General features: G+C 42.3%; 1 protein-coding gene across 2 annotated transcripts in view; it reads left to right on the forward strand.

Annotated features, from left to right (window-relative positions):
* Positions 1-610: 610 nt before the first annotated feature.
* The window catches only part of LOC126985878 (protein kinase shaggy-like), a 71,954-nt gene continuing 57,004 nt past the window's right edge, over positions 611-15,560 (forward strand). The window contains exon 1 of one of the 2 annotated variants that reach the window (XM_050841366.1): positions 611-1,175. In XM_050841366.1, coding sequence (XP_050697323.1) covers positions 1,091-1,175 — 85 coding nt within the window. In that variant the 5' untranslated portion in view covers positions 611-1,090. The remainder of the gene's footprint in view (positions 1,176-15,560) is intronic. The other variant, XM_050841368.1, reaches the window with a different exon arrangement.

Below are 15,560 nucleotides of genomic sequence, written 5' to 3' on the forward strand. Positions count from 1 at the left end.
GCCATTCCCCACCTTGGCCACGAAGAATATTATGAAACACCCCTAATAAACCCTCTTCCTCCACCTTCACGGCAACAATACACATATAGAACTAAAGATTATTAAACGATATGTAACCTCAAGGGCATGGGAAGGGGCAGAAAGGGGGGATGAAAGTGGAAAATCATGAAACAATAAAAGGGAACCTGGTACTTATTTCTTGGGAAGGGACGAGGAGGCATAAGAGACAGGCGTTGATTGGCCCTCCAGCCCGCGGTCAATGGCAGCCTATGGGTCCAATAAATAAACTACATGCATCCTCAGGGCAATAGAAGAGAATCTAAGGTGAAACACTACAAAATATTAAATGGGAAGGCGGTATTTGTTAATGGGGTGGAGGGAAGAGAATGGGAGAGGGTGGTGCGGGTTGGCCCCTTAGCTTGCGGTCAATGGCAGCTTATTCATCATGTTCCACTAATTAAACTCTAGATTGGATTGACCGGAAAGGAAGATACAGGTGAAAATCTACAAGTACAGGCAGAATGAAGGCTGTGGATGTGCCTGTAGGGGGAGACGAGAGGCCATGAGACAAGGGCGGTGGTTGGCCCTTCAGCTTGCGGTCAATGGCAGCTTCTTCATCTTGTTCCAATAACGTCGCAGGCCACCAGTCTCTCACCCCTGACTCGGAGGACATTATCTCCTGGCCGACCTGACGCTGGACCAAGGGCTAAGGCTTTTACCAGTGGCTACAAGGCTGAAACAAGGGCGAGAGGACTGGGGGAAAAGGGTGGCATGAGGCCCTGGGGAGGCATCTTCACCCACAGCAGCCATGGATCAATAATGTCCTGCGCTCAGTACCTCTCCCAGTCCCTCTCCCAGCGTCGCGGGGCCCAGCACGGCTAGAGAAAATAAAGATAATTCACCCGTGGATTCCCCCATGTGTGCCCCGGGGGTCGTGAGGCTCTAGTGGCCCCGGGAGGAAGGGAAGAGAGAAAGAGAGAGTGGTCGAAAGATGGACCTGTCAGCGCCATCACGAGTCGAGGTCCCGCAGTGGTCGTGAAATGAGACGAGGTTTTTATCGTGTTCCCTCCTCGTGTGAAACCCCCCGACCATGAGTGGGCGACCCAGAACCACAAGCTTTGCCGACGGGAATAAAGGGCCGCCATCTGTATCCTTCCCGGGCATGAAAATCAGTAGTAAGTATGAGGGACATGGATCTTCCCGCGGCTGCCATGATATCCTCCTCCAGTCCCCTTCTTCTGCCCTTATTCCCTCATCCAGACCCTTTCTTCTGCCCTTTTCCTGTTATCCTTTTCGTGCCCTTTGTTTTACCCTTTTCCTGAGATCTTAGTGTTTATAATAAGGGCCCTGGGCTGCCATGATATCCTCCTATAGTCCCCTTCTTGTGCCCTTTTCCGCCCCTTTCTCTTGCCCTTTTCCTGCCCTTTCTTTTACCGTTTTCCTGGCCTTTATTTTACCATTTTCCTGGCTTTTATTTCAATCTTTTCCTGAGGTGGATAAGGGCCCTGGGCTGCCATGATATGTTCCTAGTCCCCTTCTGCCCTTTTCCAGCCCTTTCTTCTGTCACTTTTTTCCTGCCCTTTGTTTTACCCTTTTCCTGAGGTCTTAGTGTGTATATGCATAAAGGTGATCAGGGCCCCAAGCTGCCATGGTATCCTCCTCCAGGCCTTTGCTTCTGCCCTTTTCCAGCCCTTTCTTTTATATACTTATGTTCTTATGTATTCTACCCTTTGTTTTACCCTTTCCTTGAGGTTGTAGTGTGAGTGCAGAAGGGCCCTTTGCTGCCATTATTCCCTTTACCTGTCCCTTTCTTCTGCCCTTTCTTTTGCCCTTTTCCTGTGCCCTAACGTGTATGTGGAGGAAAGGGCGGCTGTGGAGGTGCGGAGAGGCCGGGGCGTGGTTAGGTTGAGGTGGAGGACGTGGAGGCCAAACAGCTGATGGAAGAGGTGAGGAGGTAAAGTTTCCTCCACCTCTCCACCCAGACCCTCCCTTCTTCCCTCCACACCTGTCATTTGACCTCCAGGTGTAATGAGGTCTTGGGTGTGATTCTATAGTTTTCTTGTACTGGTGGTGGTGGTGGTGGTTGTCTGCTTTTCCCTACCTTACCTCCCCTCCCTCTCCTCCATCCCTCCACTCTTTCCTCTCTTCTTCCCTCCACACCTGTACTATTGCCTCCAGGTGTATGCTTGGTGCTATAGGGTCCTGGGTGTGAATCTATAGTTTTCTTGTACTGGTGGTTGTCTGCTGTGCTCTACCTTACCTCTCCTTCCTTTCCTCCATCTCTCCCCTTCCTTTTCTCTCCATCTCTGCCTTTCCTCCTTCAATCTATCCATCTTTAGTTAGTTTACCATCCTCTATTTCCTCTTTTTTACACATTTTTATCTTATTCTTCTTTTCCTACCTTTTTCCCTTCCCTTCCATTCCATTCCATTCCCTCTTTCTCCTCTCCTTCTATTCCATTTCATCCATTCTATCCATTTCTTCTTCCTTGTTCCTTCTATTCTTATTCTATCCCTTTATCCACCTCTCCCTGTCTCCCTTTTATCCACAGTCTTACCTTCCTATCAATTATTCTATTGCCTTCATTCATCTACTCTATCTATTTTTTCCTCCTTTCATTCTATTCTTTCCTGTTTCCACTTCTCCTTTTCCTTCATCATTTCTCTTCCCCTCCTCTTCCTCCTTATCCTTCTTTTCCCTCTCCCTTACCTATTCCATTTATTTATTTCCTCCTTCTTCCTCTTCCTCCTCCTTCTCTACCTTCTTCTCTTCCTCCTTCTCTTTCCTACTTCTTCACCTCCACCTTTTTATTTTCCTCCCATTCTCTATCCACTCTTCTCTCTTCCTCTTCCTCCTCCTCCTCTTTCTCCATGACCTAAATACCCTCCTGAGCATTAGTCTTACATCATATGGAGAGAAATAGGTGTTGGAGGGGTTTTTCTCTCCCTCCCTCCATTTCCTCCATATCTTCTTCCTCTCCTTATCTATCTCTTTATCTCCCTCCTTTCCTCCTCCTCCTCCTCTTCCTCTGGTCATCACCTTTCCTCCTGTTCTCATTTTTTTCCCTTTATCTTCCTCTTATTCCTCTTCTCTATCTCTTCTGCTTCTTTCCTCCTCCTCCTCCTCCTCCTCCTTGTAAGTCATTTCCTCCTTATCTTCCTTTTTCCTCTATTTCCCTCATTTATGTAATCTTCCTCCTCCTCTTACCTCATTTCCTCCTTATCCCTCTTTTTTTATTTTTTCCTCATTCCTTTCCTCCTCCTCCTCCTCTTCTACCTCCTTTCCTCCCTTTTCTCCTAATGAGTTTGTGCCCAGGTAGTCTCTCTCTCTCTCTCTCTCTCTCTCTCTCTCTCTCTCTCTCTCTCTCTCTCTCTCTCTCTCATTTAATAGGAACTGATTTTATTTATTTATTCATTGGTCTCCCATTTTCCATTTCCATCTTGTAAAGGGCAAGAGGAACTTCTTTTAATCTATCTATCTATCTTCTTTCTTTCCTTCCTTTTCATTTCTTCTTTATTCAGTTTCTTCGATTTTCTCTCATGATCAGTTTTCTTTTGCTCTTCCTCCTTTCCTTTCTCTCCTCCTTCCTTCTCTTCTCCGTATTTTTCCTTCTCTCCTTCCTTTTTTCCATCCTTCCTTCTTACCTTCTTACATTCTTCCTTCTGTATCTCCTTCATTCTTACTTATACTTTTCTCCTCTCCATCATAACTCCTCTCCTTCACTCCTTTCCTTCCTCTCATTCTTCCTTCCTTCACTCCATCCTTCCTTCCTTCCTTCCTTCCCTTAGTAACTCATCTCAGGTAAGTTAAGATGAGAGTGAAAGAGAGAGTTTAAGATAGAAATGAATCCATATATATTTTTTTATTATATGTGTACAATTATATATCTTTGTATTGCAACCCATATTTTTCATGTATACCATATTTTGCGTATTGAGAGATTTTTTGCAGTGATTTTATACCCAGATACTATTTTCTACAGATTCACACCCACCAATAACTACTACTACTATGATTATTACAGTATCATTATCTAAAGCTGTTACCAGTTCATTGCCCTTCCGAACATCCCTCTCCATCTCCGCCTGATGTTAGTGTACTCCGTCCTGGTCGGGTAAATGCTCTTACAACCACTATTGCCATTTTTACTACTACTATTACAACATCATTATTATCAGCTGTTACTAGTCCATGGCTATTCCCAACACCATTCTCCACCTCTCTGGGGTTAATGTACTCTGCCCTGCTCTGGCAAATGCTCCACCAGTTATTTTTCCTACTTCTGTTACTCCTACTATTACAGCATCATTATTATCAGCCATTACTAGTCCACTCTTTCCCAACATCCTTCTCCATCCCTATCCTGCTCCAGCAAATGCTCTAGATTCAACTCTCCACCTGGTTCTCTATCTGGTGTTAGTGTCCTCCATCCTGCTCCGGTTAATGCTCTAAACTCAACTCTCCACCTGGTTCTCTGTCTGGTGTTAGTGTCCTCCATCCTGCTCCGGCAAATGCTCTAAATTCAACTTTCCACCTGGTTCTCTGTCTACCCTGACTTTATGTATTTTCTAGGTGGCAAATTTTATCATCATCTCTGTTTGCCCTGATGTAGACAATTCTTCTGTTACTGCCGTTACTTTGGTTGTCTGGTTGCTACTGTTACTTTTCTTATGAGCTAAATTTTATCCATATGTTTCCCATGGTTGTGGTCTTGCAAATTTCAGCACCATCTCCGTTTGCCCTGACATATAAGATTTCTCCATTACCATTGTTAGTTTGGTTGTTCGGCTGCTTCTGTTATTTTTCTGTGAGGGTCAATTTTATCTCCATTTGCTCCTCTTTGGTCTTGGTTGAGAGTCTCCTTCGTCGTTTCTGGCTATCGAGTGACTTTTTTACTTGGCACTCTTCCGTAATCGTTGAAGGAAAAAAAGAGATAATACAGGTGCTATCTCTCACCCTCTTATGCATATGCCATGGTACACTCCTGTTCAGCCCTGTCTAGTTCTCTCTCCCTCTTGCTCTCGCTGCCGCGCTCTCTCTCCCTTTCACACCCATTCTATTCATTCATCAAACATTATATAGCTTTGGATGAGATCAAATTGTCCCCAAGATCAACTTTTACATGAGGATATACATTGTTACTCATGTGGTTTGCTCATTAACCTTTTATGATGTATTTCTTACCCATGATTGGCGCTGGGTTATCCTACAAAAAGATTAAAGTTTGTGGTATGTCTTCAAGGTTCTAATGGAGACAAAAAGTTGTTTTAAGATATTGTATGGGGTTGTTAGGTTGTATATCCAGTATAATTCCATGTGTGGTTTATTGTGTATGATGAAGAGCTGACCCTCAACTGGTATTGGGCCATCCTTCAAAAGGTTGATGTTTGTGGCATACCTCCAAGGTTATTATTCAATGGGAAAAGTTGTATTACACTGATTTTGACATGGCACTGTGTTAATACAGTTTCTCAAATGGTATGGGATGGTTATGGTGTATGCTTCTTAGTAAATCTGGTCCTCGTGGTATGTCCTCTTCAAGTCCTTTGCTCATTGTGTGGTATTTTGTTACTTAATTCTTATAGAAGAGCAATTCCAAACGCTCTGGCACTCGTGACTTTTTTCCTAGAATCTTGAAACTCTCGTGACCCCTAACATCAGCACTTTGTTTTACTTGTTCTCAATACACTAGTTTTCAACCATACCCAGCCCTGACATTCCCCCAAAGTTTCCTGGATGTTCCCTGGCTCTGGCTAAAGGGATTCCTTGTGGTACAAAATAACGATATATATATCATACCATACCTCATGCTCTGGCAATAGGTGAGGTGAGGTTAGGTTAGCGGCATGATTTTTAGTTAGGTTAGGTGCCTCCATGGTGTAGTGGTTAGCACACCATGATACGAATCAGAGGTGTTAGAACTTGTATCTCTGTTACTGTGACTCCCGGCTTTGTTGCTGGGCGGGGCAGGGCAGGGTCTCATTTATTTTTATTTAGTTCATTTATTTTTTATCATGTCCAGGTTCATAGTGCTGGTGGGCTTATGGTTCTGGTGGAAGCGTGCTGGTGGTTACAAGTCCATTAGTGGTGTGGATGGCTTCTTCCACCCGTAATTGACCTTTCCTGGCCTCTTGTTCATTTTCCTTTTGCCCGAGCAGTGTATAGCATAGCGAGCTTTTTCTGTTTATATTTTTTGTTTTTTGCCCTTGAGCTGCCTCCTTTTCTTTAATAAAAAATTTGCTGTGGTGGTTGTTGACAAGGTGTTTGTTCAGTGTTGTCGCTTGGCACCCGACGCCCAGAGGCTGCTAGTAATGAGGGTGAGGGTGAACCTTTATTTATGTGTCTGCTATTTATACACCAGTTTGTAATACACTTCTCCCTAACATACGAGGGGTTTGCGAGCAAAGACCTCAGAAACTTTATGAGCAAGTAATTGTGAGCCCTCCCCAAGCTCTGTCAGCTGTTGATATACACACCAGTTTGTAATATACTTGCCTGTAACATATGTGTGGGGTTGAGGACAAAGACCACAACAAATACGTATATGAACTTACAAATATTTTAAGCCTTCCCTAAGTTCAGTTAAAAGTCTTGTGACCCCCCAAAATGCAAAACACAATAAGCCTCACAATCATCAATAAGTGCCTGTGTTAGGTTATGAGGTATTTCGCACACTCCTATGTTTTTCGTTTGTTTTACAGTAGAGGAAGCAGCTCAAGGACAAAAACATAAAGAAAACAAAAAGTCCCACTCAGCATTGCTCCTGTAAATGCAAATAGGAATGATCTGGCGAAAGAGTTCCCCTGTTAATCATGTTCATTATCACCCCATGAACGTACAAGATGTCTGAACTTCTTGAACTAACTGAATCGTTTGTTGAGGCCTGTGTGTTACTGGTATCTCACTACAGGTATAAGTGGGTGTGGTTGTTCCCTGTTGATGATGTAAGTGCTGTGTCCTGCAAACGTTGAATCAGCGAGCGTAAGGGACAATTATGTTTCTTTTAACCTGATCATTTATTGGAGCCTCTGTACATTACTATTCCATCTTCACAGGTACTAGTGGGTGTGGTTGTTCCCCGTTGATGATGTAGGTGGGGTGTCCTTTAAATGTTGAATTAGCGAGCGTAATGGACAATCGTGTTTCTTTTAACCTAATCATTTTTGAGGCCTCTGTGCATTACTCTTCCATCTTCACAAGTATTAGTGAATGTAGTGTTGCCCAGTCTGCTCCAGTTTCCCATGTCACCTAATCGTTTGAAGAGGCTGGTGTGCATTGACGTTGGGTGGGGTTGTTTTGGCCAGATTGCCCTAGTTTCCCATGTCATTTAATTGTTTGAAGAGGCCGATGTGCATTGCTCCTCCATCCTCATTGGTGTTGGTGGGTGGGGTTGTTATGGCCAGATTGCTCTAGTGCCCTTTGTCTATTAAGCGTTATCCTTCCATCTTCAAATGTGTTAGTGGGCGTGGTTGCTTGGGCCAGTTTGCTCCAGTTTCCGTCCAGGCTTGTAAAAGAAAATATGGGCGTTAAACGAGAAGAGAAGTAGTAGTTTGCTCCAGTTTCCATCCAGGCTTGTAAAAGAAAATATGGGCGTTAAACGAGAAGAGAAGTACGCAGTAGTAGTTTGCTCCAGTTTCCGTCCTGGCCCATAAGAGAAAATGAGGATGTTAAGTGTGAGGAAGAGAAGTAGTAGTAGGTTGCTCTAGTTTCTGTCCAGCCCTATGAGGGAAGTGAGAACAAGGAGAGCAGCAGTAGTAGTTTGCTCCAGTCATCCTTTGTCTCTTGTTTTGGCGGTCAGTGTGCCAAGCTGTGATTACATGGGGCTTGTATTTCCTCTCTTCTCTATGTGCAGGCCCTTAGTGCTTGTAGGCTTTCTTGGAGAGGCTCAGGTGGTTGGCTCCAGTTGGTTAACAGCTTAAGCAAATTTTTATAGTAGAGGAAGCAGAGGGTCAGTGCAAAGGAGATGAGCAACACAGCCCCGCACATCTACAGCCTATGCACCCAACCTTAACTACTGTACCACCATTTTTTTCTTTTATTATGGCAAAGAAGACTAATCAAGAGCTGAAAAAATGTATGATAAAAATGCCCATAACCGACTCCTCCCGTTAAGATACACAAAGGAGGATATTGGAAGAAGAATGATCAAATTAGTTTCATCGTCATCCGGCGGAGAAGGCTGTGTTGGCTGTCCCCTGAGAGAAATAGAAGGAAATTAGTGCCAGAATGTACAATGCAATGCTCACACCCATTACAATACACCAGTCAGTCAATACCAAGGAAATACGAAGGAAATTTACTGGAGCATGTGTTGAGAAGGGTGTGTTTGGCTGTCCCGGGAGAGAAATAAAGGAAAATAATCCCAGAATGTATAATGAAATGCTCACACCCATTACAATACACCAGTCAGTCAATACCAAGGAAATACAAAGGAAATTTACTGGAGCACATGTTGAGAAGGCTGTGTTTGGCTGTCCCAGGAGAGAAATAGAAGGAAATTAGTGCCAGAATGTACAATGCAAAGCTCACACCCATTACAATACACCAGTCAGTCAATACCAAGGAAATACGAAGGAATTTTACTGGAGCACATGTTGAGAAGGCTGTGTTTGGCTGTCCCCTGAGAGAAATAGAAGGAAATTAGTGCCAGAATGTACAATGCAATGCTCACACCCATGACAATACACCAATCAGTCAATACCAAGGAAATATGAAGAAAATTTACTGGAGCATGTGTTGAGAAGGGTGTGTTTGGCTGTCCCGGGAGAGAAATAAAGGAAAATAGTGCCAGAAAGTGTAATGAACAAGTCACTTAGAGCCATTTCATCACCCTGGCACACACATTTAACATGGTTTTCTGAGGAGTTTTTATGGGGCTTTCATAGTTAGTTTTATGACCCTCGTGCGAGTCTGACAAGGCGTCTCTACCATGAACTCTAAACACCACTCATGAGAACGCATTTTACCTCATTGTTGGCCCTCAGAAATAATTGATGTGAGAGTTGGTGGCGTTTAAGAATATCGACCTCACCATGATAATACCCCAATCAATCGGTTAATCAATTAGTACCAGGGAAATATGAAGGAAGTTTTGTTACAGCACATCACAAAATAATAGTCTGGTAGGGATTTGTTTACCAAGAGCTTGTAATTTGGGGCCCCAGTTTCTTCACCTCCAAGTAACTGTTAGTGGATTAGTTAGTTAACCCGTCCGCTGCGATTGTCAGGGATTTCGCCTTCACTGGTTGCCTGGTAACATACACTTCCATGTCTTTCTCTGCCTCTGTGGTGGATAGTGGAGTGTTTCCCATGTGGTATTGGTATGCTGGATATCCCTTCACTGGTAGCCTAGTAACATACACTTCCAGGTCTTTCTCTGCCTCTGTGGTGGATAGTGGAGTGTTTCCCATGTGGTATTGGTATGCTGTATATTTTTCTTCACTGTATTGTAGCAGCCACTTTTTGGTCCATTCCTGTAGCTTGGTGATGTCTTCTTGTAGGAAATCCACAGTCAAGGAGTTAAAGATGGCATTGAATGTCTGGCAGAATTAAAGAGAAAAATGCATGAATAAATATAACTTGAGACTATGATAGATTTGAGTCTGGGAAATACAAACAAATATAAAAGAAGAAATTAAGTGTTGTGTTAAACTAAAAATATATACAAAATTAATATAAAATAAAATAAAAGGGAAGTGAATGCGTGTTTGTCAGAATGAAAAGAAAAGAAAGTAAGATATTGAGGATTTCATGTAGGTATATTTTTGTCATTATTGTTGTTGTTGTTGAAGAGGTACACCACTTACATCATTTCCCTGCCTTACGATTACTAATAGAGGGAATTAATATAATGTATAGGTAGTTATTAAGCTATAAATGTGTTTAATAGAGAGCTTACAGGGAGGAGGGTTGGACCGACTAATGTTATTGAAACCGATGTCGAGGGAACGGCCAAGGAAGGGAGAGCTTGAACTATTAACATGTTTGGCTGGTGTTCTTTCTCCTCCTCCTCCTCCTCCTCCTCCTCCTCCTCCTTTAATCTCTATTGATTGGACCCTTCTCTTCCTCCTGCTTCTCATTCTTCATCTCTCCCTCCTCCTCCTCCTCTTTATTCTCCATCTCATTCTCCTCCTCCTCTTGCTCTGTCCCTCTTCCTTTTTATCTTCTTCATTTACCTCTGCCTTCCTCCTTTTTTCTTCTACTCCTTTCTTATCGTCTTCTCTTTGCTATCATCTTAGTCTTCTTCCTTGTCCTCTTCTTCCTCTCCTCTTCTTCCTTCGTGACTGCTCACCTGTGTGTGTCTGGGCAGGTGTATCTCTCTCATTAGTGGAGAGAGAGAGAAAGAGAGAGAGTGAGAGAGCAGAGTCAATTCATAACTTTACACAAATATTTCCCTTAAGCCGACTTTCTCATTTACCTACAATTTTTTTACTTATTATTATTATTATTATTATTTTTGTATAGGAGGCAGAGTGGGCACAGAATAAGAAGAAAGCAAGCTCAAAAAATCATAAGGGGCAGTTAGGTAAGGAAGTGCTCTCAGTAAGGACGTGAAAACATGAATTACACAGAGAAACATGCAAGAAAAAGGTGTGTAGTGGTTAGCATCCGTGACTACAAATCTTTGGGTCCAGGTTCGAAACCCAGCCTGGGCAGTCAGTGTGCAGCCCACCCAGTTGTTCATCCTTCCTCTCGGGTTGGTGGATAAATGGGTACCTGGGAAAACCTGGGGAAAGTAAACTGTGGTAACCCGGATGTCACACTGGCCCTGTGCTGGTTAACCCGTCCGCTGCGATTGGCACGGATTTGGCCTTCACTAGTAGCCTGGTAACATATACTCCCAGGTTTTTCTCTGCCCCTGTGGTGGATAGTGGAGCATTTCCCATGTGGTATTGGTGTGATGGATATCCCCTCCCAAGGTGCATGACTTTACGTTTTTCTTCATTGAATTGTAGCAGCCACTTTATGCTCCATTCCTGTAGCTTGGTGAGGTTTTGTAGGAAATCTGCAGCCAAGGGGATGAGGGCTCCCTCCCACCACAGTCTCAAATTTCAGTGTGACGGAGATGAGCACTGTCGCCACGCACAGCTATAGCATATGCACCGACCCTTACCTTTAGCTCCCTGCCTCCCTTATTGCTGAAAAGAAAGGCGCAAGATTAGTAAATGGCAGACATACACGTTTGAAAGAAAGGAAGAAATAGCAGAGGCACATAAGCTCCCCGGGGACAGACGTGAATGGGATTGTAGTTAATTAGTGTGGTGTCTTGCAAGGCATTTTTCTTCTCGTTTTGGTTTGTGTTGATTACATAAGAAGCCTCGAGGAGATTAAAACACAGACGCTTGGAGGAGAAGCGCTTTGTCTGGCCGAGGAAGTGATATTGGATTCCTTTACGCCATTTAGTTGTACACACACACACACTACCACCACAAATTTTCCTTTTTTCTTGATTTTTTGTTTTCTCTTGCATTTATTTTCCTTCTTTTTTATTTCTTCTTTCACAAATTTTCCTTTTTTCTTGATTTTTTGTTTTCTCTTGCATTTATTTTCCTTCTTTCTTTATTTCTTCTTTCACAAATTTTCCTTTTTCTTGATTTTTTGTTTTCTCTTGCATTTATTTTCCTTTTCTTTATTTCTTCTTTCACAAATTTTCCTTTTTTCTTGATTTTTTTGTTTTCTCTTGCATTTATTTTCCTCCTTTATTTCTTCTTTCACAAATTTTCCTTTTTTCTTGATTTTTTGTTTTCTCTTGCATTTATTTTCCTTCTTTCTTTATTTCTTCTTTCACAAATTTTCCTTTTTTCTTGATTTTTTTGTTTTCTCTTGCATTTATTTTCCTCCTTTATTTCTTCTTTCACAAATTTTCCTTTTTTCTTGATTTTTTGTTTTCTCTTGCATTTATTTTCCTTCTTTCTTTATTTCTTCTTTCACAAATTTTCCTTTTTTCTTGATTTTTTGTTTTCTCTTGCATTTATTTTCCTTCTTTCTTTATTTCTTCTTTCACAAATTTTCCTTTTTTCATTATTTCTATCACTTCTTTCATATCCTTTCTTTCTTTATCGCCTTTCACTAATTTTCCTTCTTTCTTTATTCTTCATCACTGTGGCATTTACTTTTCTTTTTTCTTTAGGGTGGATCAATATAAACTTAAAGGTGGATCAAGCAGGAAGCATTCATGAGTTGGAGGATAAAGTGGATGGATAAGTTGGGTGGATCAGTTTAAATACAACGGAGGCTCAAGCAAGAACCATTCACAAGTTTGAGGATAAAGAGAATGAATATGGATAAGGAGACAGGAAAACACTAGGGTGACTCAGCGCCAGGCTGACTCACGTCCTGTACAGTCCTTGAACAATGGAACAGCCTGTACTAAAAGGTTTCCCCGTTTTTATGAGTAACTCTATGGATAAGTAGACAGGAAAACACCAGGGTGATTAATATCCTGTACACTCCTTGAACAATGGAACAGCCTGTACAGAGAGGTTGCCCAGTTGTGTGTTTATTTAACCCATCCGCTGCGATTGGCACGGATTTCGCCTTCACTGGTAGCTTGGTAACATATACTCCCAGGTCCTTCTCTGTCTCTGTGGTGGATAGCGGAGTGTTTCCCATGTGGTATTGGTATGCTGGATTTCCCCTCCCAATATGCATGACTACATTTCTCTTCATTGAACTGTAGCAGCCGCTTATTACACCACTCCTGTAGCTTTGTGATGTCTTGTAAGGAGTCTGCAGCCAAGGGGTTTAAGCCAAAGTTGATGGAGATTCAAGAGATGGAACCTAGTGAGAGTAACTAACTTTCTGTATATGTATCACAATGCCTCTGTGGTTCATTGGTTAGCATCTCTGACTACAAATCTGCAGGCCTGGGTTCAAATCCTTGCATGGATAGTCAACGTACAGCTCACCCTGCTTCTCATCCTTCCTCTCAGGCTGGTCGATAGATAAATGGGTACCTGGGGAAAGCTGGGGAAGGTAAACTGTGGTAACCTGGATGTCACGCTGGCCCTGTGTCCTGAGGTGATGGGTTCTTCCCACTACAGGAACATGAATGATCACCACCCTCACACAGAGCTATAGCATATGCACCAAACTCTACCACACATTTACAACTAGGTATAAAAATATATCAGTACTTGTAATACAAAACAAGAAGGAAGAAAGAGTTACGGTATATAAACCTGTTTGGATTTGAATATGTCGGTGCTTAGCATAGTTGGCTGACGGCATAATTCAAAGTACTACCAAATTTTCTCAATAAATATTTAATTCCTTCCTTGAGTGGACCATTATATATGAGGTGTTAGATAAGAGATCCTTGGCCATATTCTCAAACATTTCACAGCTTACACACCAACATTTATTAAGGCTGTCGTAGAGGCTTTGTTAGTGTTTCCATGGGTAGTTTATTGAGCCAGACGATAGTTTGACAAAGTTTCTGTGAATATGAAAAAAAACACTCGGAACCCAACTAATCTCCTTTGTGGCCTTCGGAAATTTTTGTTGTGCGAGCTGAAAGCATCTAGATATGTCCCTGCTGAAACTATAGGCCTGATGTGAGGGCTGTAAAAACAATGCTATTCAGACCATTAAAAGAGGTGCATTGTAAGGGTGTGGGTGAGCCAGTGGACATACCCAGAGACGCAAGGCTGAGGCTGTGTCCTTGCTGCTGGTGGGGTGGTCGGGACACTGCTGCTGTTGTCTCCTGTCGAGTGTGAACTGGATAAAAAGAAGGAATGTGCATTAGGCGACGCACACAGAGGCTTGGGTCCTGTCTACACACACACACACACACACACACACACACACACACACACACACACTTGGCACGCTGGCTTAGTTTCCATAAATTTATCAGATACTTGACAGCTTGCATCAACTCTTACATAAGCCTACTCACTTTTTACACACACTCACACACACATACACAGGCAACATAAAGCATTGTAAGAGATGTTTGTTTAATGGAAGACAACACAAAACACCCAAAATAGTTGTGTTTGAGTGGCTGGGAATGTGGCCAAGGCTGAATTATGAATGACTTTGTGTGTGTGTGTGTGTGTGTCTGTGTGTGTGTATGTATGTATGGACTTAGCCACAGTGTACAGGATATAAGTCATATTAATATCATCCTGCCTCCTTATCCATATTTATCCAATTTTTTCTTGACCCGGTAGCTGCGGGGACCATGTTTCTTAAAGGTCCCTCTAAGCGAGAAAAATGAGAAAGAATCATCACTCACACAAACCATTTCATAATATGTATCAACGTATTTGTGATCAGTTTATGCATCATCTATTTTTTTGGGCCTTTATCACAGCACAAATTTGGCCCGTCGCTGGTACATGGTAAAGCCACAAATTTGCCCCGTCGCTGCTAACAGGTTAAACTCACAAATGCTCGTTGTGTGAACCCATAAACTCTCTCCTCCTTGATGTGACGTTTGGGTGGCCACAGTTCATCCTTCCCATGTGTTCCCAGGTGTCCAATTAATTATCCACCAGCTTGAAAGGGAGGATGAACTGCTGGGTGTATTACATGTCTGTCCGAGCTGGGATTGAACCTGGGCTCATAAGATTCGTAGTTAGGCATGACATTATATTTACGTGTATGCAGAAAGCCCTCCAGTTATCGTGTGTCTTTTTAAGGGTTTCATTATAATGTGCCCTTGAGCTGACTCCATACAACACACACACAAGAAAAAAGATAAAAAAGATTAAATAAATTTTTTTACTCCATATTCACATTTTGCCAGTGTTTCTAGAGCTGTACCCCTTGAAAATTGGGAGTAAAGTATGAGTATTGTATTAAGCAGAACTTTGCATTAATTTATCCATGAGTCCATTTTGCCGGTCAGTATAAGTCAATGTTACTAGCTCTCAACCTTTGAAAATTTGGAGTAGATTAAAAGTATTGTATGTGGTTGAACTTACTGTATTAATTTGTCCATAAGTCCATTTTACCGGTCAGTGTAAGTCGGAATCCTAGCTCTGTGTTCCTTGAAAATTGGGGGTCAAAGTTTTCGCCTGTGACTCAAGTAAATGTGAAGTTAGTAGAGTTTAACACACACACTATCCCCGTCTTCTCTCGTGCTTGTGTGTGTGTGTGTGTGTGTGTGTGTGTGTGTGTGTGTGTGTGTGTGTTCCTTTGAGCCTAGACAGATGACCCACTAAAGATTTTCCTCTTAAATTTTTTCTTTAATTTCTGGTAAGGTGAGAGAGAGAGAATGGATGTGATTAAAGCCTAACTAAACAAAACATAACCTAACTTAATCAAGAGAGAGAGAGAGAGAGAGAGAGAGAGAGAGAGAGAGAGAGAGAGAGAGAGAATGGATGTGATTAAAGCCTAACTAAACAAAACATAACCTAACTTAATCAAGAGAGAGAGAGAGAAACAGAAAATGATAAAATCCAACTTAAAAACCTAACTTGAACTGACCTAACTTAACCTCAATAACAAATGTGTGACCTACTTACGATTCAATTCCTTAGTAGCTTCTTTATCCTATCTGGCAAGGCATTCAGAGAGAGAGAGAGAGAGAGAGAGAGAGAGAGAGAGAC

The sequence above is a fragment of the Eriocheir sinensis genome, chromosome 60 (genome assembly GCF_024679095.1).
Source record: "Eriocheir sinensis breed Jianghai 21 chromosome 60, ASM2467909v1, whole genome shotgun sequence".
NCBI lineage: Eukaryota > Metazoa > Arthropoda > Malacostraca > Decapoda > Varunidae > Eriocheir > Eriocheir sinensis.